This window comes from Nyctereutes procyonoides, unplaced genomic scaffold (genome assembly GCF_905146905.1).
Source record: "Nyctereutes procyonoides isolate TBG_1078 unplaced genomic scaffold, NYPRO_anot_genome, whole genome shotgun sequence".
NCBI lineage: Eukaryota > Metazoa > Chordata > Mammalia > Carnivora > Canidae > Nyctereutes > Nyctereutes procyonoides.
In genome coordinates this window covers 6144469-6169258 of record NW_026575142.1, presented here as the reverse complement: position 1 = coordinate 6169258, position 24790 = coordinate 6144469, and the positions used below count along the sequence as shown (strand labels likewise).

Below are 24790 nucleotides of genomic sequence, written 5' to 3'. Positions count from 1 at the left end.
TCTCTTCATCAGATGTCTCTACCTTTACTGTTTCTATCTTTACCTTTATTATGACTATTCTTGACAAATGACCTTCTTAGCTAGAAGAAGGTCTAATATTAATATTAAGTGGAAATAAACCCAGAGGGGCAAAACTTTAGAACTTGCTTTTTCTCCAACCTTATCCAGACATAGATAATCATGATCTTGAATGGCCATATATTTATATAATGGCTTTCTTGCTCTCTTGTTCTATCAAGAATTGGTTGTTAAACAACCAATTAATTGTTTTAGTTTGACTGCCCCTGCTGTTTCCCGTTTCCCTCTTCTAAAAAGAAACCAGGCCCACAGACTTCCACTTCACTTTTGGCCATTCCACCGTGGTTATTATCAAGGGCAGCAATAACATCTGCACTGCCAAACCCAGAGGTCAATTCTCTGTCCTCATCTTAATCAACTTCTCAGGAAGTTGGTAGAGTTCATCATTTCCTCCTCTTTAAAACATTTTTTTCCAGTGGCCTTCAAGATACCACTTCTCTGTGTTATCTTCCCATTTTGCTAGTTGCACTAGTCGATCTTTCTTAGCCTCTTTTGCTAGATTCTTCTCATTTATCTGCCTTTAAAATGTGGAGTACTCCAAGCACTATGCTCAGAATTCTTACCATTTTTTACCAATTCCCCCTGCTACCCCCAACTAGTTTTTAAGCTATAGAGTCTATTTATTTTTTCATTATTGTATTTAATTTAAATCCAATTAATTAACATATATTATTGGTTTCATAGGTAGAGGTCAGTGATTCATCAGTCTTATATAATACCCAGTGCTTGGGACACCTGGGTAGCTCAGCGGTTGTGCATCTGCCTTTGGCTCGGGGTATAATCCTGGGGTCCTGGGATTGAGTCCCACATCGGGCTCCCTACAGGGAGCCTGCTTCTCCTGCCTATGTCTCTGCCTCTCTCTGTGTGTCTCTCATGAATAAATAAATAAAATCTTTAAAAAAAATACCCAGTGCTCATTGTATCATGTGCCCTCCATAATGCCCATCACCCAGTTACCCATTGCCCCCACTCACCTCCCCTCCAGCAATCCTTAGTTTGTTTCCTATGATAAAGAGTCTCTTGTGGTTTGTCTTCCTCTCTAATTTCATCTTGTTTTATTTTTTCCTCTCTTCCCCTATGATTCTCTGTTTTGTCTTAAATTCCACATATGAGTGAGATTATATAACTGTCTTTCTCCGACTGACTTATTTCACATAGCATAATAACCTCTAGTTCCATCCAGGTCTTTGCAAATGGCAAGATTTCATTTTTTGATGGTTGAGTAGTATTCCATTATATATATATATGCTATATCTTCTTTATCCATTCATCTATATATAGCAGCAATGTCCACAACAGTCAAACTGTACATACTATTTATATGCTGACGACTCTTAAATTAATATTCCAGTCCAGGGATCCCTGGGTGGCGCAGCGGTTTGGCGCCTGCCTTTGGCCCGGGGTGCGATCCTGGAGACCCGGGATCGAATCCCACGTCAGGCTCCCGGTGCATGGAGCCTGCTTCTCCCTCTGCCTGTCTCTCTCTCTCTCTCTCTCTCTCTCTCTCTCTCTGTGTGTGTGTGTGTGACTATCATAAATAAATAAAAAAAAATTTAAAAAATATTCCAGTCCACATTTTTCCCTTGAGCTCTATAGTCATGTATCTAAATGCCTACTCAACATATCCCTTTGGATGTTTCAAACTTAATACATTCAACAAACTCTTGTTTCTCCCCAAACTTCTCCACCTTTAGTCTTCTCCATCTCAGTCAGGGAGAGTATGTAAACTTAATAGAGGGGAACTCTCAAGAACACAACAATAAAGCTGGTAAAAGAATGAAAGCCAGTGAAGGAGATAAGGAAAATGTAAGATCAAGAAAGAAATGAGAGGAAGAGTCAGTCCTGCAAAAGCTATAAGGATAACTATAAAATAAGGGCTGAAAAGGAACCAGAGGATTTAGCATTTTAGGAGTCATTGATGACTACTGCTTTGCTGGATTTGGAATAGTTTACTTGGGAAATATAACATGGCTCTCTAGTGCTAGTGAGTCCAAGCACACACATACCTTACAATATTTAAGCCAAACTTTCATGCAGAGTTTCAGCTCTGTACTGTACTTTCGAATGCTTGGGGCTACATCCCTATCAGTATGATTTATAAGCACCTCATATCTAATATATCCTATAATGAACCCATTTCCTTTCCTCTCTCTTGTGTTCCTTACTCCTAAACAAATTAATGCCAAATACCAAATTCTTCTAAATTCTCTATCACATTGAATGACACCAATACCTATCCATGTACCTACAGTAGAAGACAAAACTTGAAGATCATTTTGTTTCTTTCCTCCCATCCATTTCCAATTTGTCAAATCTGATTGCGGCCTCTATTTCCACCAGACTAATTTGAGTCTTTATTAACCTCCCTATCTCCAGGCCCCATACTAGTAAGCCTCCTAACAGGCTCCCTTGCCTAACAATGTCCCACTCTTTCAGCTATAAAGTTACTAGTTGTCTTTCAATAAAGCCCTTCAGTTAAAAACTGAAAGGTGCTTCTAACTTCCCACTTACAATGACACAATCTTAAAATAGCACACTAAGGCCTTTGAAGTTTGGCTCTCACCTACCATTCCAACCTCACTTTATGATAGTTCCCCACTATCCTTGACATAATCAAACTGAAATACATTGTGAGGGGTCGTGCAAATATTTCCCATACTTCTTCTATCTCTGGAAAAATAGAGTTTTCAAAGTTCAAATAACTTTTTCTCCCTAAATTATAAATACAATTTGAAAAAGTTTGGAAAAAAAATGAAAAAAGCCATAATATTGTCGTTGTAATGGCACATTTTTGTTTCCTTGCTAATATTCCTCTATGGATATATATATATATATATATATATTGTATTGTAAACATAATTTTGCATAATATTCTTAGAGATTTAGCTATTCCTTATCATGGTGAAGAGGAGCATCAAAATTATAAAAATATTATTTTGAGAAAGGAAAAAAATAGAAGGAAAAAAAGGGTGGGGACAAAATAGAGCTATGAATAAGATTTAGGATGCATACCATGATGACCTACTCATCTACCATGAGTGAGCCACACATTTGGCTTTCAATTTTCTAGAAACCAATGTTAAAAACAGAAACTTTGTTACTTATCCAAGACCCAGTGCCCATGAGATTACAATAAAATGTCCCAGTAATTTCAACTCCTCTTGGAACAAACATTGCAAAAAGATATTTCTTCTGAGATTCTCCTAAAGAGAGCACAGGCTGATGTACTTAACAATTTCTGGGAAGACTCCTTATTAGAAATAACGCATCTCATTATACATCATTGCTCATATTGAGATGCCATTTTACAAATCAGAGTGTAAAAACCATCTATTTTTTCCAAAAACCATCTTTTTGGAAATCATTTGATACTGTCAAGCTCTTTGCTGGTCTGCTTTAAATTATGGCTAAATACTAACATATTGGAATATTCACATATAGTATATATTAGTCATAGTAGTGGCTGAATTTTTACCCTTCAGAAAAACTTTCTATTGTTTCTCTTCAAAATAGAATTTTCAATATTTCTTAGGTAAAAGGTGAAATCTTAAAACTTCAGGTCTCCTATTGGGCAGTTAAGTCTTACTTGGAAGACCAGATTTTAGGTTAAGAAGCAAAAATTCGGGATCCCTGGGTGGAGCAGCAGTTTGGCGCCTGCCTTTGGCCCAGGGCACAATCCTGGAGACCCGGGATAGAGTCCCACGTCGGGCTCCCGGTGCATGGAGCCTGCTTCTCCCTCTGCCTATGTCTCTGCCCTCTCTCTCTCTCTCTCTCTCTCTCTGTGACTATCATAAATAAATAAAAATTAAAAAAAAAAGAAGCAAAAATTCTCTCTTCTTGATTATGAGTGTGAGTCCCCTGAGAAAGTTCTTTGGCTGGGCCAGGGATGCTACAGTCTTGGGTTTTTGTATCTAAGAGAATATAGGATGTTATCCTAGAAGGACTCAAAAATTAGTTGAATAATATACTCAAGTTTGCAGAGATTTTCACTGTCCCCAACCTTGAGTCCTCTCCAGAAAGATGGCTAGGTGCAGCTACAAATTTTGGAATAGAGGTATCACCTTTACTGATAAATTATAATATTACATGCCCTTAAGGAACCTACATACTCAAAATCTTTGTTTTCATATTCTCCAAGTTTTTCAGAACATTTGATAAGATAAAAACAGTTTTTCTACCTTTGCTTTTATCAGTGTTTGTAGGGCTTTGAGATATGGATTCTTGTCCCTAATTACTTCTGTCACTAACTAGATGGCTGACCTTGAGCAGGCTACTTAAAGTTTCTGAGCTCAGTTTCCCTCCCTTTGTAAAATGAGTTGCAGTAGGTAATTGGCTCCCTAGGATTCCTTCCAGTTCTGACTCACAGAACTGCCCATCAGCTATACAAGAAGAATCTCTTCAGTGCAAAGAGAGTGATTACTAATGTTTCTCTAACAGTGGGCCTGGAGAGATGCCTGGGTGGCTCAGTGGGTAGAGGTGGTAGGGCGTTCTGGCTCAGGTCATGATCCCAGGGTCCTCGGATCAAGCTCCCTGCTTAGCAGGAATCTGCTTCTCCCTCTCCATCTGCACCCCTTGCCCCATGCTCTCTCATTCTCTCTCAAATAAAACAAAAACAAAAACAAAAAACCCAAAACAACAACAACAAAAAAGTGGGCCTGGAGTACTAGGAGACAGTTCTTAGGTGAGGGCATAGGCTTTGCAGGGGGGAACTCCAGGTTCCCCTCTGCCACTTATTAGTACATGGCCTGGGGCAAGTGTTAACCTCTCTGAAGCTTAGTTTGCTTAACTATAAAGTGAAGATAATACAAGCTGTTATAGAATTGTGGTATTAAATGAGGCACTGTAAATCCAGCCCTAAGTACTGTGTCTGGCACAAATGCTCAATATAAAGTATCCATTTTTATTACTGTTATTTCCTTGGGTCCACTGAAATAATTGCTCTTCTAATAGCATTTCTCCAAATCGAATATCAGCACTATTATAATTACAGTATTTAAAGGTTTTAAGGTGCCAATTTGGCTGACTAGTAAAAAAATTGGGAAGACACAGGCTTGGGGGATTTTTAAAAAATTAACCCAAACAACCTGTGTTGACCTTTATCCTGTAGTTCTTTTATTTAATAACAGTCTATTAATAAGCCTGACTTTCAGCGTTTTGACTTAGTGCTAATGTAATCCAGGCCAAATATGCTACCTTTATTGCCTACTCCAAAAAAAAATTATTTTATTTTTTTAAAGGTTTTATTTGTTTATTCATGAGAGACACAGAAAGAAAGAGAGGCAGAGGCACAGGCAGAGGGAGAAGCAGGCTCCATGCAGGGAGCTCGACATGGGACTCGATCCCAGGTCTCCAGGATCACACCTCAGGCTGCAGGCGGCGCTAAGCCGCTGCACCACCAGGGCCGCCCTCCAAAAAAATTTTAATGGAGGTTTGCTTCATTTTTCTATTCAATTTGAAACAAGATTGTGGGGAAGTCCTTGGTTTTGGGTTTTCATCAATAGATATTTAGTCCCTTTAATTTTTGATCATTTGTAGATTTTATTTAAATACAACTAAACATGATAAAATCATTCTTAGATGGTTGAGATAAGCTTTGAAGCCTGTATAAGTACTTATTTTATAATTCAAAAACAATTGCCTAACTATAAAAGAAAAGGAAAAAATTCCCCAAATGTGGGAAACCAGAGTTCTTGGCTATGCTCTTAAACTACAGCAGGAAATATGTGTTTGTTTATTATGACCCTAGTGCTTTCATAGCCAGATTAACTTTCAAACACAGGGTTTTCATTCCGTTTAACCAACAATTGTCACCCTGACTTGTGGAAACTGATAATTTGCAGGGAGTTCAAGGAGAACATGGGCATAGTTCCATTTAGGAGAACCTGGCTTGTCCCTGAAGCTTGGAGATAGACCCTTTATGAACAATTCTAACTGTAGGGCTGCCTGCAAGGTGTGGTAATTACAAAGTAACTTGCTGGATCAAACTGTGTTAAAGGTGGCTTTCATGGACCATCACATTTTATGACAAAGGAATTCTGAATTATCATTGTATGTTTAAGAATCTCTCTTTATTGATTCTAGGTTTCTGCTCACCAGATGTGAACCTCAACTGATTTGTACCAAGTTCTGGAAGAGTGATTGCTTGTATTTCTGCTAGAAAGTTTTTGCAGGATAAAGGGTGAGTAGTATGTTATATAGATAGATAAAAGAATCTACACTGATTCATAGAATCATTGACTACCTGAATGTTAAATATCTAAAATGGATCAAGCCATTGTACAGACTTTCATTATATTAATTCAACTTCAAAAGGTTTTAAGGAACTAGCTTATTATTTTCTGTCTCTATTGCTCTATTTCCTTTAATATTTTATTATCTAATTAATTTGTTAAAATTGATTTACTTAGAATAAAGGGATTATTCAGTGGATACATCTTACAGCTTCTGAATTAAAGAATGGCAAAAGCGGGACTTAAAACTGATACTAAGGTATAAGGGATTTGCTGGTTCTACTCAGTATCACGAGGTGGTTGATATGAAGTGTCCTTGTTTTGATATCCCACCTGCTCAATCTTATACTTTTTGGTCAGTGATAGTAAGAAAAATTGGTAGAGTTGAATGTAAGGAATAGACAAAAATGGTTTAGCAAAATCCTGTCTGAGTCTGGCAGAAACCCTACTCTCTCCCCATTTTGTCCACCCTCAAACTTGCCAAGCCTTGTTCATTTTGGCTTTATTTTAAAAATGCATTTCTGGTGAGTGAGGAAAGGTTTTGTACTGTGTTTTCAATGACTCACCCAAAATAACTCCATTGAACTTGTAAACGGTCCTGTTCTGAATGCAGATTGTGTTTGTTCTGAGATGGGCATGAAGGAGCTGCAGAAAGGAGATTACAGAAGGGAAATGTGGTGGGAGAGGCAGTACAGCTTATATTTATTCAGGTTCAGGCACACATCAGAATTAGTTTTTAAAAAGACATTGTGTGTGTGTGTGTGTGTCTGTGTGTGTGTGTGTGTGTGTTAAAGAACTGTCTATAAGGTCAGTTCCATTTAAAGCTTTTAAAGATACATCAGTATTAGATATGGTTCATCTAGTCACCAACCTCTTCTGATTTTCATGAAAGATGATAGGAAGATTTACATGTAAATGTAATTCTAAATATATATATGCATTCTGAAATTTATTTAAGTGCTAAGTGGCTTAAAATAGGAAATAATCATACATGTGACATGAGCTAGAAATTAATCTTAAAATAGGAAGAAAATGCGTATCAATACATTGATCATATAATAGGACAGTGTTAACACTGGGAAATGCAATCATGGCATCCTCTTGCAGCTGTGTGCTGCATAAAAATGTTTGATATCAAATGGCATAGATTGAGTATTTAATATCGATAGATGTACCTCTTCTAAAGCTTTTATAATTCAAAATGTCAGAGTGTCTAAAAAATATTTTAGGGCAGAACTCAATAGAAAAAAAAAGGACTGATCTAAACTTTCATGAATTCATGAAACAGACCAAATAAAGCCTATTCTGTTACATAATCTTGCTTCAGTCAATTGTTGATGAAGAATAGATGAGCTATTCTTACCTGTTGCTCAGAAACACCAAAGAATTGAGCCCCTGAAAAGAAAACAAGGTATCTACAAGGTTTTGCCATGGAAAGGGTAAATTTAGCCCTATGTGGCAATGTCAAGAAATTGTGATCTGAGGATAGGGAAATGGGTGATAAAATGATGAATCTTCAACATCCAAAAATTAGAAAGTATGTAAATTAACCCAGATTATGTGATTAATCTGCAAGGAATGTTCTACTGGTATTAACTAACACCTGCTTCTCCTACGGGTGTGTACTTGAGAAAATAAGGGAAATCAAAATAGCAGGTTGTTACGCTATATTAATGGTTACTCAGGAGGACAATGAACTAGTATCACACTCTCTGAATTTTTGCTAATGTGGAAAAACCCTAAGAAAAAGTAATAGGTTCAAATATAGACTACAAAAATGAGTTTTATTACTTTAAAATATACACAACTAGAAATATTTTAAAGATTAATAATGACTTAAAGAAATATATCAGAAAAAAATCTTAAGTCAGACTAACCACCTTTCCCCACTGCTCATTTATATGGTTTGTAAAGAAACCTTAAAAGTTTTTGAAGAATTTTTCACTGATAACATTTTCCTTTCATCCTCTTCTTTCCTGTTGCAAAGTTTTCCACCAGTATCCCTGGAAATGGTAATAGCCGTACTGAGTAGGCCCAAAAGATTTCAGGTTGAAATGAATTTTAGAAATACTGGGTAAAATGAAGTCAACCAGTGTTTTTTTTCCCCCAAATAAATCTTTAGAATTTATTTCTCTTTTATGTTCATCGTGACTGGCCTGGGTTGGAGAAGTGGGGATATAATACATAGTGTTTTCCAAACTTATTTCATATAGAGCTCTTTTCCCAGGCAATCCTATTGAAATAGAAAATGCTGCTCTATTTAATTTGCAATTAGCTTATACCTTCCAATATCTATCTATCTATCTATCTATCTATCTATCTATCTATCTATCTATCTATCTGGCTTAATAAGGGATGAAACTTTGGTAAACTGCAATGCCACCACTTTCTGATCAGAGTCTGTATTATTAAGATTTTGATACACAAAATAAAATTTTGACTGCATAAATATTATTGAACAACAGTGCAATAACTAGAACAAAATGTCTTAGCTGACCCAAAAGTAAATCTTGTTTAGTAATTTTGAGGCATTTGTTAAGGTCTGGAAAAGCAAAAAGTAACTAAAGTAATTAAACTGAGCATAATGTTTCATTTCTGATACAAGCTTTTCCATTTAAAACTATCTAATCAGAGCATGTTTATGCTTTAGCCTAAATTTATGCCATTTAAAAAATTCATCTGCATAAGCATGTCGATGTCCCTTACCAGTATAAGAACAATCCCCCTAGTATAAAATTGATTTTTGCCTTCTGCAAGATGACAATTCTAGCAGCTATCCTGAGCTCCTACTTCCCTGTGATTCCATGTGATGCTTACATCAGTTTGGGAAGGTTGTTGTCAGGATTGCTATTTCACATTTGAGGAATGTGATGGCTTAAGATAAGAACTGTCTTGCCTTAGGCCATAAAACTAGAAAGACACAGAAACAGATTTCAAACTTCACTCTAACACCAAAGACCCTACTGTTTCCACTACAGCTTGCTGGATGGAATTATTCACATCTAACATGAATGTGTTTATTCCTCTAGCTCGTCAGCATATAAGCGTGGGTGAATCAGACATTATTCCTTATGCAGAGTTTCTGCAATGTGGACTCGCAGTTGGTCTCTTTGGGCAAAATTTCCTTGAAGCAAATAGCTAGACTCTCCTCATGTGTGATATGCCATTCATTATTCAATAAGTGAAACACCTTGGGCATTTTTTTTTTTTGAAATTTCAAGGCTGAGAATGCAATGAAAACCCTTCTTCAAAACAGCTTGCTGTTTCAAGGATTTCCTTCCCCTACTATTTCTGTATCCTCAACATCTTGCATTAAAAAGTATCATGTAGAAGAAAACACACAATTGTGCTATTGGAGACTCAACAATTTCTATATTCTATGCTAATATTACCTGCTGGGGTCTCCCTACCCTTTCTTTATAGATTGATCCTGGCATTTGGCTTTTAAATATAAAATATGGTACACCATCACCTTTCTAAAAAATTCTCTGTTGTCTCAAAGTATTTAAACAACAAAACTGTACTGAAAGTTTAAGGGGTACAAGAAGAATCCAGAATAACGTCACAGTGTGGCTGGGAAGCGAAACGTACCCTCAAAGGCCAGTCATATCACTTACCGCACTTTTCTGGCTCAAAATGAGTGACCTAGACATTCAGTTGTGTATCAGGAATCGTGGGAGAGAGGTGATCAGAGTGATGGAAAGATGTGGTCCAGGAAAGGTTCTGCAATTCATGAAGGCATAGGATGGAAAGAACAGCAGCCCATTGAGATGCAAGGACATGGAGTCATGGAGTCAGCAGCAGCATGTGGAGATAACGCTGAAGCTGGGAGCCCCAGAGAAGGAGGGTGGGGTTGGACAGGACCCAGGATGAAACTGAGAAGACAGCATAGTTTTTCTCTGCCTGGTTTCTGACCAACCCTTTCAGGGCCTCCTCTCCCACCACCTCCCACTCTCTGACTTGCTCACTTTTCCAAAGAATGCCAGGCTCTAGCCTATTCTGAAGGGTAAGCCAGGCTCTAGCCTACTCTGAAGGGTCAGTAAGTCCAGGCTCTAGCCTACTCTGAAGGGTCAGTAAGTCCAGGCTCTAACCTACTCTGAAGGGTCAGTAAGTCAGGCTCTAACCTACTCTGAAGGGTAAGTCAGGCTCTAACCTACTGTGAAGGGTCAGTAAGTCAGGCTCTAACCTACTGTGAAGGGTAAGTCCAGGCTCTAGCCTACTGTGAAGGGTAAGTCAGGCTCTAACCTACTCTGAGGGTAAGTCAGGCTCTAACCTACTCTGAAGGGTCAGTAAGTCAGGCTCTAACCTACTCTGAAGGGTAAGTCAGGCTCTAACCTACTGTGAAGGGTCAGTAAGTCAGGCTCTAACCTACTGTGAAGGGTAAGTCAGGCTCTAACCTACTGTGAAGGGTCAGTAAGTCAGGCTCTAACCTACTGTGAAGGGTAAGTCAGGCTCTAACCTACTGTGAAGGGTAAGTCAGGCTCTAACCTACTGTGAAGGGTCAGTAAGTCCAGGCTCTATCCTACTCGGAAGGTCAGTCAGTCCTTAGCAAGATCTTGCTACAGGGCTCCGCAAGGCTGAAAAGTCTGTTCAGACTAAAAAAAAAAAAAAAAAAAAAAGGCTAGAGTGAACCTTCAAGCCCTGAGTCGGCTCCACTGCTCCAGCTCAGGTGGCCCCGTGCAGTCAGCGCGCATTCTCGACACTACCTTGCAGACATTGGTAAACCATCAGAAGTGGGTGTGTGATTCTCTACAGGATTTATAGTCTTTAAACCAGATGACCCTTAAGGGGGGGGGAGGGCGAGATGCCCAGACGCCTTTTTAAAATTAGTTCTGAACCCCGACGTCATCTGTTTCTCGTCGCATCTTGCAGACACTAAAGTCCAAGCAAATATTTCTGCATTTTCCTAGCCGTCCCTCGCTCTACTTTCCTTCCTCTCTCTGTGGGATTCCCGGACGAAGCCTTCTTCCTCGGTCCCTGCTCACACACAGCAAAGCCACGACCAGTGACTTTCTTAAGGAAGAAAGTGGCGCTTCACCAAGTTCGGTCTTTCCCAGTTCTGACATTTTGGCAAATACCAGCTACGCGCCTCTCTTTGCATTTTTTTTTTTTATTTATGATAGTCACACACGCAGAGAGAGGCAGGCTCCATGCACCGGGAACCCGACGTGGGATTTGATCCCGGGTCTCCAGGATCGCGCCCTGGGCCAAAGGCAGGCGCCAAACCGCTGCGCCACCCAGGGATCCCCTCTTTGCATCTTCATCCTCGACCCCTGGGACCCGGGGAACAGGACCGCGGCGACACCGGGCTGGCCGCGGGCGAGCGAGGCGCGTGGCCTGGCGCGGCTCTCCCGCGAGCGCACTTGTCGGGCAGCAAAGCCTGCAGACAAACAGGCCCGCAAACGACGGCCCCTCCGCGGGCGGCGGCGGCGGCCCCCAGCGCCCCACTCCGCGCCCCACTCCGCGCCCCGCCCCGCGCGCACCCGGCCGGAAGGGGGCGGGGCACGCCGCCGGGGGAGGGGCGCGCAGGCGCGCGGAGGCCGGCGGGGCCCGGGGCGCGTCGGGCTGGGGCGGGGCCTGAGTCCGGGGGCGGGGCCAGGTCCGGGGGCGGGGCCAGGGAGGGAGGCGGGGCCGGGGGACGGGCGCGCAGGCTCGCAGAGGCCGGCCGGGCCCGGGGCGCGTCGGGCGGGGGCGGGGCCGGGGAAGGAGGCGGGGCTGGAGGGAGGGGCGCGTAGACGCTCAGAGGCCGGCCAGGCCCGCGGCGCGTCGGGCGGGGGCGGGGCTGGGACCTGGGGGCGGGGCCGGGGAAGGGCGCGCAGATGCGCAGAGGCCGGCCGGGCCCGCGGCGCGTCGGGCGGGGGCGGGGCCGGGACCCGGGGCGGGGCTTGGGGCGGGGCCCGGGGCGGGGCTTGGGGCGGGGCCCGGGGCTGGCCGGAGCCCGTCCTCCGCGGCGCCCGCTCCGGCCACTCGCGCTCCCGCGCCGCGCCGGCTTGATGTGAAGCGCGGGCCGCCGGCCGCCTGCCTCCTCCCTCCCTCCCTCCCTTCCTCCCTCCCTCCCGCCCGCCCGCCCCCTCCGCCTCCGCCCGCGCCTCCGCCCCCGCCCCCGCCCCGCCCCCTCCGCCCCCTCCGCCCCCTCCCCGCCCGCGGCCGCTCCCCGGGGCCCCCAGCCCGGCCGGGCGCTGACAGCAGGGGCGGGGGTCCCCGCGGCCGCCGCGTGTCTCGCAGGCTCGGGCTGGGGCGGCGGAGCGCGCGGCGCGGCCATGGACCGGCCCCTGGCGGCGGAGGCGGAGGCGGAGGAGGAACTGGAGTGGCAAGTGGCGAGCCGGCGGAGGAAGGCCTGGGCCAAGTGCCGCGGCTCCTGGCAGGCGTCGGAGACGGAGGACCTGTCGGCGGAGGCGACGACGCAGGAGGAGGACGAGGACGACGACGAGGACCTCCCGGGCGCGCAGCTGCGGGCGGCCGCCGGGAGAGGTGGGCGCGGGGCGGGGGGCGGGGGGCGCGGGGCGGGGGGCGGGGGCGGGCACGGCAGGGCGCCCCGGAGGGTCCTCCTGGGCGCCGGGGCCGGGGCCGCGGGACCCCCCGGACCTTGAAATGCGCGGCGGCTCGGGGCCCGGAGCCCCCCCCCCGGGGACGCGCTCGCAGCCTCGCGGGGCGCGGGCAGGTGGACCCCCCGCGGGAGCCCCCGGGTCGGTAACCAGGTGTCCCCCGCTCTGCCCCGCAGGGAACGTGCCCAACGAGAAGATCGCGATATGGCTCAAGGACTGCCGGTGAGTCCCGGCTCGCGCCCCGCGCCCCGCTCCCCGCGCCCCGCGCCCCGCGCCCGGGGTCGTGCGGCCGCAGCCCGGTGGCCCCAGGGCCTTTGCGAGCGCGCAGCCGGAAGGCGAGCCGGCCGACGGTTTCCTCCTCCAGAAGATTAGAAATGCAAGTACTGTGGCCGCTGGCTGTTTGGCGGCCGTGTTGACTTTCCAGTTGTCAGGACTTCAGCCCCGGTGCATCAGGGGGTCGGAGACCTAAGGGATCACCAGGCCGTGTCCTTACTATTTTCCTGCCTCCTTTTTATCCGAAAGGATTTTCACATTTCACGCGGTTATCTTAGTTTTGACATCTGTATATCCGGCGTGGAATGATTTCCCTTTCAAATGCGTCTTAGGTGGATTTAATGAACACCCACTGCCGGGGCTTCAGTTTTATTTTTGTGCCTTAATTCTATTTGGACAGCTATAAAGCCAGCTAACTTTGTTCTTGGAGTTCAGTCCTTGGACATGCGTTTGTCAGATGGCACTGGAATGCACGAAGGGAAGTGGGGCTTTGAAGGCATTCAGACGGCGTAAATCTGTTTAATTGCATGCTCTGGCAACTGGTACAAATCTTAGATGAAGTACGAGAGGATGTGAATCATATCGCAAGTAAATCATTCTGCAGTAAAAAAAGAGCTCGTTTTATGTTTTAATTTTTTTCCCCAATTTATTTCCTACTTGTAAAATCTCATATGAAGAATGTTACTTTTTTTTAAATCAGTTAAGGTGTTTGCTTCTGCACACATTTGCCATCTCCTTTTGGGCTTTTCTTAATCTTTTTGTTCAAGTACCAGGGATAGGGAAGTGTTGTGTGTGTGTGTGTGTGTGTGTATGTGTGTGTGTGTGTGTGTGTGAGGGGGTGATTTTTCCTATATGCCAGCTTATTTTTCTTCCTTAGACACAGATAAAATATTGGCCGCTACTCCATTAATGTCCTGTATTGATGAATTACCAGGATTTTTGAGTAATTTTCATGAATTACCAAGCACTCTTCACTACAGAACTCCTTAACCTATATTGGGGGTGTCATAGATTTCTTGAAATATGATGAAGTATACAGATTTTCTCTCTAAAGATGCACCAAAAATAGTGTTTAACAGCAAGAGAAAAACTACATGGTGTTTACTTTAGGATGTATAGGAATGAAGATTATATAGGAGATCATATCGAGCAGACAGTAAGTAAGTAGATCTTGAGAGATAAATGCAGTAGGCAAATGTTATTCATCAGACATACCATCCCTGAAAATTCCAAAAGTTTTGTTGCTAATCTTGTGTAGGCAGATTACATAGTCTGCTGTTCCTTCCCTCATAGGTTTCCTTCTTGTTCCTTACAGTTGCACCTATTTTGTACAAAAGGGGTATTCATTTGTACCTGGGAATGCTAGAGCAAACAGTCTTGTAATGCTAGCTGTATTAATGCAGATTTGACTGCTAAGATATATGCAACTGTCGTTTATTTTATTTTATTTTTTTCCTGTAACAGTTTAGGATCCTTCTCAGAGTTGGGCACCTACCTACTTTGTAACATTATTTATCAATGTTCTAAAGCTGGCCTTTTTCCCTTGATACATTCTCATTTTTTTTTTCTTACTGCTGTCCATATCCTGAATAAAGATACCATTTGTCATTCCTTTAAGGGGAGGGGGTCTTTATTTTGATCTTTTTTTTTTTTTTTTGACTAAGTGGAAATAAGTTGCTTGAATTAGCATCTAAGAAAGGATAGTTTTTGAGAGAATTTGGAAGACAGCAGTTAGAAGAATGAGAAACTGGTTTCTGAAGGAGAATGGCAGTCATATTCTCTTTGCCATTTTCTTTTAGTGCACAGATCAGTAGAGACATCTGCAGAAGGAGTAATACAGTGTTTTGTCCTAAGAAAGTAGCCATCCGGGAAGAAAAAGGACTTTATAAAGGCATAAATTTCAGTTTTATTAAAATATATGCAAAAACTCAGTTCACAGTTTTTATTGTCTTTATAGTAGTTGTGATTCTTTTACGTTTCAAAAGCACTAATTTTCTGAGAACTGCCACTGCTTGTATACTTGCAGAAAGTTTTCACACTCAATTGCCATTTCAGTAATATTTTTCTGAGACTTTTTTTATGATCCGATCCCATATCTGATGTGAATTTGTAACAGGTATAAACTGTTACTGATGGATGGTTCAAATCACAAAACCGAACTTTCAGAAGAAAACAAGTGTTTCTTCTTATCATTTACTTTTGAGAAAGAAATGAAAAACATTTTCACGTTAAAAGATTTCTGAGTTACCTGTGTTTGAACAGGAAGAATGTGAAAATACTGTAGCAATGGCTGGTTCTTAAGGTTGATTCTCAAGCTGACTTTTTCGTTTTCAGAGTTAAATGAAGATACACGTATTTCATAGTTTAAAAACAGGAAAAAACCCTCAAGCTTCTCCATTTAGACCGAAAAAGATAGTAGTTGGGGTAAGGGAGGCACTGAGTGATGCTTTAAAATGCTGGTGGTAGGTTAACAAAAAAAACTGTTGAGTCTTATTTCTAACTAGATTCTGACTGTCAAATTTTATTAAGGTAAAGATTTGTTTTCTTGCAACTCTGTTTCCTGCTTCTAGGGAAGGGATTGAGGGAAACAGACATTTTCTTAATGTCTGCTGACATTCTCTTTTTCTGTTTTTGTAAAGAAAATGCTAATCCATATCACTTGTAATTACAATTCTTGCTCTTAATAGCTGGCAGATCAGATGTGTGATTAAACCATTCCTGGTGAACTGACTTGAAGATAGGTGTTTGCTTAGTAGGATATTACTTATGTAACACACTTGCATTCCTTTTGTGTTTGGGGAGGAGAGTTAAACTGTGATTAGAAGCTTGCTTGGCTATGATCCTTTAAGTGTAAAGTTGTGCAGTGACAACTCTCCAGCAGCTTTTTAATACTAAGGTTTATATGTTTATGTGGTTTCAGTACCCCTTTGGGAGCCTCACTGGATGAGCAAAGCAGTAATACACTCAAGGGTAAGCAAAAGTCGCCTTTCTAAATTTGTTCTTTAGGAGGGCCCTACTTTATTTGTCCTCTGAGTGAAAGTATAACATATATAAATCATAAAAGTGATGTTCATTTTATAAAATACGCCATTCTGAGAGAAAAGCCAAAAGAAAGAAACCTTGTCATAAATCATAGAACAGTGAGTGAATAGCGCAAATTACTGAACCTTTCCACAATGTGAAACTCTCATTTTTATTGTCCAGTTAGATATTTTGAAGATTAATTAAACGTAGAAATATATGTAAACATAAGGAAAATACTAAGTGAACTGGATCAGCTTTAATACAGCATTTCTTTGCTTAACATTAACTGAAATTGCCACACCTGAAATTTTACCACCTGTGGAAAACAGAATCCTAAGTTCAAAGTACAACAAGAATGTGCAGGTAGTGGCAAGGCATATAAAAAGCATTTTTAGTATTAGAAAAATCTAGCTTGAGCTCCTGACTATTAAGGGAGGTAAAAGCAATGATTGCTCCGGGATCTGACTTTCCATGAAACTCCTGGATAAGATGTGAGCTAAATGACTGTCTTCAAAGACAAAGTAAGTATAAAGTAGTCCTTATTGGGGCTTTTAACAACTTTACCTGGCTGCGGATCATGGTTTGTTTGTGACAAAGTAAAGCTTATACTTACTTTTTGAAATTATATAATGGGAATAATTTCTGAGTACATTCAGGTCTGAAAGACTTTATTGTGTCTTATTTTTTGCTTAGTCAATTTGCTTTAGGTTAAAACTATGATTTTATATAGAGGTGCAAAAGAACAGAACACCAGGATGAGTCTTCTAATGTTTCTTTCAGGTGTACTTGTGAGAAATGGAGGCAGTTTTGAAGATGATTTGTCATTGGGAGCTGAAGGTATATCTGTTTGGAAGAACTCTATTTTCATACAGGTTTAACATTAAAAAAAAAAAAAAGAGTTGAGTGCTTTCAGGTATTCATTCCTCAGAGCCAAAGTTAAAGGTCTTGAAAATGGCTCAGACACATTTTACAGAACGTTTCATATGTTAATAATCTAGTCAGAGCTTGTAGGATACATGTAGAAATGATTCTGAAAACCATTGTGAAATGTCCATGTCTCTTCCTTGGACTTAATTGCTTAAAGGAACTGTTTGGGGGCAAACAATGGTCATAGAACTGAGGGAAGATTTGCCCGCCAGAAGGAAGGAAACTTAAATATTTATACATGAGAAGACTAAATTGAAGCTTATTTTTAGTGTGAGGTAGCCTTATGTCAGATTTACAGCTGCGGCTTGTCTTTCTCTTTCATTCAAGTGTGTCCTGTCTTTCCCCCTTCCTCTTTTTCCAGATCTTTAGAACACTAAAGGACACACACACACACACACACACACACACACGAGTTATTAGAATTTAATTAGAAATCATTATGCTGATGTCTATTCCAGACTGCATTATTTTAAAAGTGTGTTGTGCCATGTTTAAATTTTCATAGATGTTATTATCTTTTCCAGTGGATTTACAGTAAATGTAGAATTGAATTTTTATTATTTTAGTGGTATTGGAAGAATGGTAGCTGGGTTATTAATGTGTACTTTTTTATCAAAAAGAATTAAGAATTTTGTTAAATCATTTAAAATTATAAGTTGATAAATGGTGAATTTATCTGTTGAAGGGAGTATCCTTGATCTTTTACTGTTTTATTTTTATTTATTTATTTTTTTATTTAGGATAGTCATACAGGGAGAGAGAGAGAGAGAGAGAGAGGGAGGGAGGCAGGCAGAGACACAGGCAGAGGGAGAAGCAGGCTCCATGCACTGGGAGCCCGATGTGGGATTCGATCCCGGGTCTCCAGGATCGCGCCCTGGGCCAAAGGCAGGCGCCAAACCGCTGCGCCACCCAGGGATCCCCCTCTTTTGCTGTTTTAAATGTTTGTATGCTAGGTTCCTTATTTAGAACCGCCTAACCTTTTAACTCTAGAATATGTGATTATATTAGGTTTCATTATTTCAGTTAATGTGTTTTCAAGGAATAAGCTCTGTAAAGAAGTTAAACTTACTGCTTCCCAAACAGTACAGTTGAGCATGTTGTCAGCTCCTTACTAAAATGCATTTCAGTGTAACTGTAAATAGCACGTTTGATATCTCCCTTAATTTCACAATATGGATTTTTTTTAAGACTTCTTTTTTGGAGCAGGTTTAGGTTTGCAGGAAAATTGAGGGGAAGGTATAGAGATTTTCCCTGTATTTCCTGCCTCTGTACTTAACGTGGCCTCTTCCATCATCAATGTCCCCCACCGGAATGGTACATTTGTTACAATTGAGGAAACTGTAATGAGGCATCATGACTACCCAACGTTTACATTATAGTTCACTCGTGGTCATGTACATTCGTGGTTTACAGGAATGTATAATGACATGTATCTATCATTATGATATCCTAAGTATATTTTCCACTGCTCCAAAAATCATTTCTGTTTTGCCTGTTCATCCATATTGAATGGATTTGTTGGAAACCAGAACCTAAAAGCAAGTTCCACAGAAGAATGGAGATTCTTTGTTGTTTTACTTACTAAAAATTATTTCAAGACTTTTTTTCATCCATTCAGCAAATAATTTATTGAATGCTATGTGTTAGGCACCTTTCTGAGTGGATATACAAAGAAACATAACGAATTGCCATGACTTTCCAGATCAGAAGTGGAAAAAGAAATCTGGTACACTGAAATAAATACATTTATAATTATTTTCATTCTTTGTATTTGTCTATATAAGTTAAATGGAGTCAATTTAACTCACTCTAAATTTACCTGTTTAAAACTTGTGATTCTAGGATAAAGTTAAAAAGCAATTTTTTTAAGAAAACTTATTTTGAAATGAGTAGAAATTTTCAAAGTAGATGCATGAAAAATTGGTTGTAACTGGGATGAATTTTCAGCCTTTAAAAAACCATACTACAAATTTATGTATACACTTAAAAAATGTTAAATCATGTTTTTGCTCTTAAGGTCTTCTTTAGTAACAGCTTTTAAACTTATTAATTAGGACCACATTTACTACAGGTGCTGTATATCTTCTTACTATTTATTTCTAATTGTTAAAGAAATTTAATTGGTTATTTACATGTCTTTTAAACATTAGTGAAGGGAGTGGTTTTACACTGCTAACAAACAAAACCACCTTTCTGAAGCTACTGGTTTGCACATATTGATCTGTATATTACTTTTAATGATGCAGATTTAATGAACCAAGAGAAGATTTGATTAGACATTTAGCTGTAATATTTAGCTAATCTGTTTTTTTGATGACTATATATTACCGTTCTTACCATCCTAACAGATCTGCTCTGCATTTATTCTTTTAGCCAACCACCTCCATGAAACAGATACTCAAATTGAAAACTGGTATGTAGCTGTGCTGTTTGTTCTCTTTTCAAAAATGAGAACATTTATGAAACTAAGGTTTTATATAATTTTGTTTATAGCAATAATATCTTGGCCAAAGAGAGAAGACTGCAGTTTCATCAGAAAGGGAGAAGTATGAATTCCACTGGATCAGGGAAAAGTAGTGGGACAGTTTCAAGGTAACTTATTCTGAAATTATACTACTGTTACATTGTGTTATAGATGACCTACTCTTACCACTTTTTCAGTCTTGGATTTGGCTTAATAATATGAAATCAAAAAGAATCCAAAAGGTTTCCTTTGTTGCTTTTTTTTTTTTTAATTAAGACTAAATAAAAAGCAGCGAATGTGTTTATAATGCTGCTGGAATTCCTGTCAGAATGAGTATTTTGAGTGAGGCCTTTCATCGACTTAAAAGAGGAACTCCATAGTGGAATGACTTCTTCCAAAATTCTCCATTTTTTTAGGGTCTTGAGTTACTCTGACATAAAAATCAGAATAAACTTTACAATGTAAAGCTTGATATTTAAAGATAGCTTTATCTTCAACATATTAAATCAAAGTTATTCAAAATATATATTAAAATAAGCAAGTATGTTTGCCTGTAGAACAGTTTAAATTGTTATCCAAATTATTGTATTGGAATCTGAGCAAATTGAAATTTTCTTCAGGTCAAGTTTTATCTCTAACATTTTCCTCAGTGAATCTCTAAAGGTGGATTATTCCTGGTATGAGGAAGAAGAGATGAGAAAGCTTTAATTCCCAGTAGAATCACAGCAAGAACTTACCTTTGAGTAACCTATTCTCTCCATACCTTACTCCTCCTACTTCCTGAGTGAAAGTAGTTAGAGAAAATTTGAATGTAAGCTCCTCCCTCCCTTTCTGAGTTCACCTTGTTACCTGTATAGCATCTTCAGTGCCGGCCAAAGGTAGCAGAAAAGCTCACGTTCTACAGGATGCCCTGTGCTACCAACTTCCTAGTGTGTTTTCTCTTTTCATTTCTTTCCTAATCCATTTATTTCTTATTCTCCCTCAGCTGTCCTCTGTTTTAGCTGCTTTACTGGGACTCCTTTAAAATGACAAAGAAAATAAGGTGAGGAATCATTTAGGGAGTCTTGCTGAGTATCTGCTGAGGGACTAGCTCTTTTTACCAATATTAACAGATTGAAAGAATGGACTCTTTAAGAGTCATATATCACATTTGGTACGCAGTGTATAAAGATGCTGAAGTAAATAGTGATGTTAAGAGCAGAAGCTCTTTTTTTAGAGCGTGATGTGGACTCTAAACTTATATCTTGATGTTTTTTCTTTTTTTGTAGTGTTTCAGAATTGTTGGAACTTTATGAGGAAGATCCTGAAGAAATTCTTTATAATCTTGGATTTGGACGAGATGAACCAGATATTGCTTCTAAAATTCCCTCCAGATTTTTTAATTCATCATCATTTGCTAGAGGGATAGATATTAAAGTATTTTTGAGTGCTCAGATGCAACGGATGGAAGTAGAAAACCCAAATTATGCTTTAACAAGTAAGGTTTTTAAATATTAGCATCCACAGTGAGATGTTCTTATTTTTTGAAGCCTTACTAATTTTTAGAAATAGTACTAGCAACTTAATTATTGAGGTTAAAACACAGTAGCCATTTTACTGATTCTGAATTTTTATTTATTTATAGAAGCTAACTTTCCCCTCCTCATCCTTGACTTTAGTGTTAACTATAACCGACATGCAGAACCTTGTACTTATCTTAAGTTTATCTCCAGATTGCTGATGTTCAAAAAGGAAAGTAGGGGGGTGGCTTGTTACTGTTAAAGTCAGTCAGTTTTAGGTGCTTTTCTGTAAATTTATAATAGCATGGCTAACTTGATAATTCTTATTTATAACTTATTTTTCTCTGTTGAACAGAAGTTCCAAAAATGGGGTCTTTAGGTGGTCCTTTGAACAGCTTTAAGGATCTATAAATCCTGACCCCCCCACAATTAGGTATAAAATAGAGACTTCAGTGTATTTTCTTGGGAGAACATCTGCAAGAGTTTTAATGGAGTCAAAGGCTTAAAAATAGAATCAGAACTGTAGATCAATAGCTAGTCCTTTCTGTTTTATTCAGTGGTGTCCTGCTTTGTGCTTCTTTCTGGTTTTAAATCATAAAACAAATTCTTAAATAAATTCTTAAAACATAAATTCCAGTGCTTAGAATGAAAAATCTTTCTCCCTCTCCCTGGTAAATACAGGGAACTTTTTTAAACGTTGGATAAAGAAAAAGGTTCTGGTTTTGTGATCTTTGTGATCTAAATTCAGTTTACTGGAATTCTGAAAAATAGTGATTTGTTTAATGTGTATACATATGTAGATAGATCGATATAAAATTAATGTAATTTCCTTCTTGTAGGCCGTTTTCGTCAAATTGAAGTGCTTACTACTGTGGCCAACGCATTTTCTTCTTTATATTCTCAAGTCTCTGGGACTCCCCTCCAGAGAATCGGAAGTATGTCCTCAGTGACTTCCAACAAGGAGACAGACTCACCTCCGCCTTTAACCCGAAGTAACACTGCAAACCGTTTAATGAAAACACTATCAAAACTAAATTTATGCGTTGATAAAACAGAGAGAGGAGAAGGTAGTTCTCCTTCCTCAGTAATTGAAAAAGGAAAGATTCCGAATGTTTCAGTGATGGAAGAAAGCGGCAGTAAAAATGATCAAAAGTCTCAAAAAATTGTAAAGAAGAAAGACTCCTCTTCTATGTTGGCTACAGTTAAAGAAGAAGTAGCAGGGAGTTCAGCAACTGTTATGGAGAGTGCTGGACTTTGTGATGAAGCAAATAGTGATTTTAACCAAAAAACTGAAAGTGAGCAAAGTAAAGAAACTCAAAATCATGAGATTAAACTGGATGAGGAATCTGGTATTCTAGAATCTGATTTAGGTAACGATTTTAACACTCCCAGTCACAGTGAGCCAGAAAACGGCAATGCGATGAAAAGTATCCATGTGTCCACACCTGAAAAAGAGCCATGTGCACCGCTGACAATCCCATCCATAAGAAATATAATGGCGCAGCAGAAGGACTCCTTCGAAATGGAAGAGGTAGGTAAAATATTACTGAGACCTGTTTCAAATAAGGATTCAGGAAAAAAAATGCCAAAAAATATTTATAAAGTGAAAGAGGGCTAGTAGATTTATACTAGAAGAAAATCCGAATTTTGACTTTTCAAGTTTTAGTTCTGTGTTTCACAAACCGAGCATTGGTCACAGGACTATGCATTGCCAGGGTAATGTGACAATCAGTTCTTTAGATCCTCTGTTGTTCACTGCTGATACTTGAACTTTAACCCCTTCCTTTCTCAGTTTAAGATTTTGATGCCCTGAGAATGCCCTGAGAAGAGTATATTTAAATTAAAATCAATGTTGCATAATAGTTAAAAACACAGGCTCTGAAATCAAACAGAAGTTTGAGTTCTTTCTTTCTTTCTTTTTTTTTTTTTTAAAGATTTTACTTATTAGAGAGCATGTGAGAGCCAGTGAGCACAGATGGGGGGAGGGGCAGAGTGAGCAGCAGACTCCCCGCTGAGCAGGGAGCCTGATGGGGACCAGGACCCTGGGGTCAGGACCTGAACCAAAGGCAGACCCTTAACCAACTGAGCCACCCAGACACCCAATTTGAGTTCTTTCTTTTGCCACTAAATGCTATGTGCCTTTGTGCAAACTTGTGCAAAGTATCTTAGTGGAAAGGATAAGCTAAATGTGAATAAGGTTTTGGGAAGGATAGGTTTTGACAAGAGACTGGAAGGAACCTGAAGATATTATGTATCTGAAGGGGAGGCTACGGAGCCTCAAAGAAGAAGGTTTGAAACACCCCCAAATATGATTTCTGCAAGCCCAGAAAACCAATGTTTGGTTACTTTTTATTTCTACTTCTAAGAGAGATATTACTGCATTTACATAAATGTCAAATTGGGCGACATAAAGAGATTCTTTTCGATGAGGTCAACTAAAACTACTTTTGAATGGCCAGAGCTGATACTAGGATTGGCACTGTATAGTTTGAGACAGGAAACTGAAGTTTATCAAGCACCTACCTTGTGGCAGGCACTGTACCAGGCCCTTGAAGTACTTTTCTCTTTAAGTCTGTGAGGCAGGCAGTGCTGGTCTTATTTTACACATGAGGAAACTGAGGCACACGTATACCGCTGAAGAGTTGTGTCTCTAAGTTGCATAATGTGCATTTTTTAAAAAAAAAATTTATTACAGAATAGTATTAGTAGTATAGTAATAACTTCCAGGGATTTTAGAATCACAGGCCACTATTTTAGGGAATTGGAAAATGGGATAATTGATTCTGTCCATAAATGTCCTTCTGGGGAGTATGTATCTCTCACATTACTGAAGATGTTTCATTTATTACAAAACTTCTATTGCTGATATATTTACCTTTTTTTGTGGTCTTTGAATTTATCTTTTAGCACTTTAATTCTAACTAAAAAGTGAAATTAAAAGGGAGAAGAACAGGCCTTTGAAATAGTTTACATTATTTTTAAGCTTCTATTTCTCTTATTTCTTTGTGTATTCTTTATATTTTTCTTATTTAATTCCTAATATCATAAGATGAGTACTTCATAAATTAAAGCCTCATTTGTCCTATTTTACTATTTGATTCCTTTTTTACTTTGTTTTGGTCTGAACTTGTCCTACCATTAATAATCAACGTGTAAATTCTTGCCTTTCATTAGAGCCCCTCTTCTTTGACAGTCAGATATGACAGTTGGTTTCCTTGTTTTAATTTAATAGCAGAGTTTGAAAATTCAAACAAATTCTGTTAGTTATTTGCCAATCTGATACTAGTGACTCCAATGAGAAGGCACTCTTGTATGTTGCTTTTTAATTCCTAGAGTTCCTAAATTTTAAACTATATATATGATTATATTTATTTAACAGAGAGAGAGAGCACGAGCCTGCACAAGCAGGGGGAGCAGCTGGCAGAGGGAGAGGGAGCAGCAGCCTCCCCACAGAGCAGGGAGCAGACACAGAGCCTTGGGATCATGACCTGAGCCAAAGGCAGACCCTTAACCAATGGAGCCACCCATGCGCCCCTTAAACTATGTATTTTTTAGATTATTGCTATCATGCACAAAAGACCTTTAAAACATTTGTAAAGTACTAGATAGATGTGCTTTGGTGGCAAGTTAACATTTAATGATTTAATGTGTGTGGGTTTTTTTTTTTTTTTTTTGCTCCCTCTGCTGGCAAAAGCAATTAATGAAGAAAGTAATGCCACATGTAAGTGAACTTTTTTTTTTAAAGTACAA

The 24790-nt window shown here is 40.1% G+C and overlaps 1 protein-coding gene across 4 annotated transcripts in view; it reads left to right on the top strand.

The window, feature by feature from the left end:
- Nucleotides 1–12438: 12438 nt before the first annotated feature.
- The window catches only part of ITPRID2 (ITPR interacting domain containing 2), a 38352-nt gene continuing 26000 nt past the window's right edge, over nt 12439–24790 (top strand). For 3 of the 4 annotated variants that reach the window (XM_055307860.1, XM_055307859.1, XM_055307858.1), the window contains exons 1-8: nt 12440–12779; nt 13030–13075; nt 16047–16096; nt 16931–16987; nt 19451–19490; nt 19571–19669; nt 20810–21018; nt 21880–22571. In XM_055307860.1, coding sequence (XP_055163835.1) covers nt 12569–12779; nt 13030–13075; nt 16047–16096; nt 16931–16987; nt 19451–19490; nt 19571–19669; nt 20810–21018; nt 21880–22571 — 1404 coding nt within the window. In that variant the 5' untranslated portion in view covers nt 12440–12568. Of the gene's footprint in view, nt 12780–13029; nt 13076–16046; nt 16097–16930; nt 16988–19450; nt 19491–19570; nt 19670–20809; nt 21019–21879; nt 22572–24790 lie in introns of all 4 variants that reach the window. The other variant, XM_055307861.1, reaches the window with a different exon arrangement.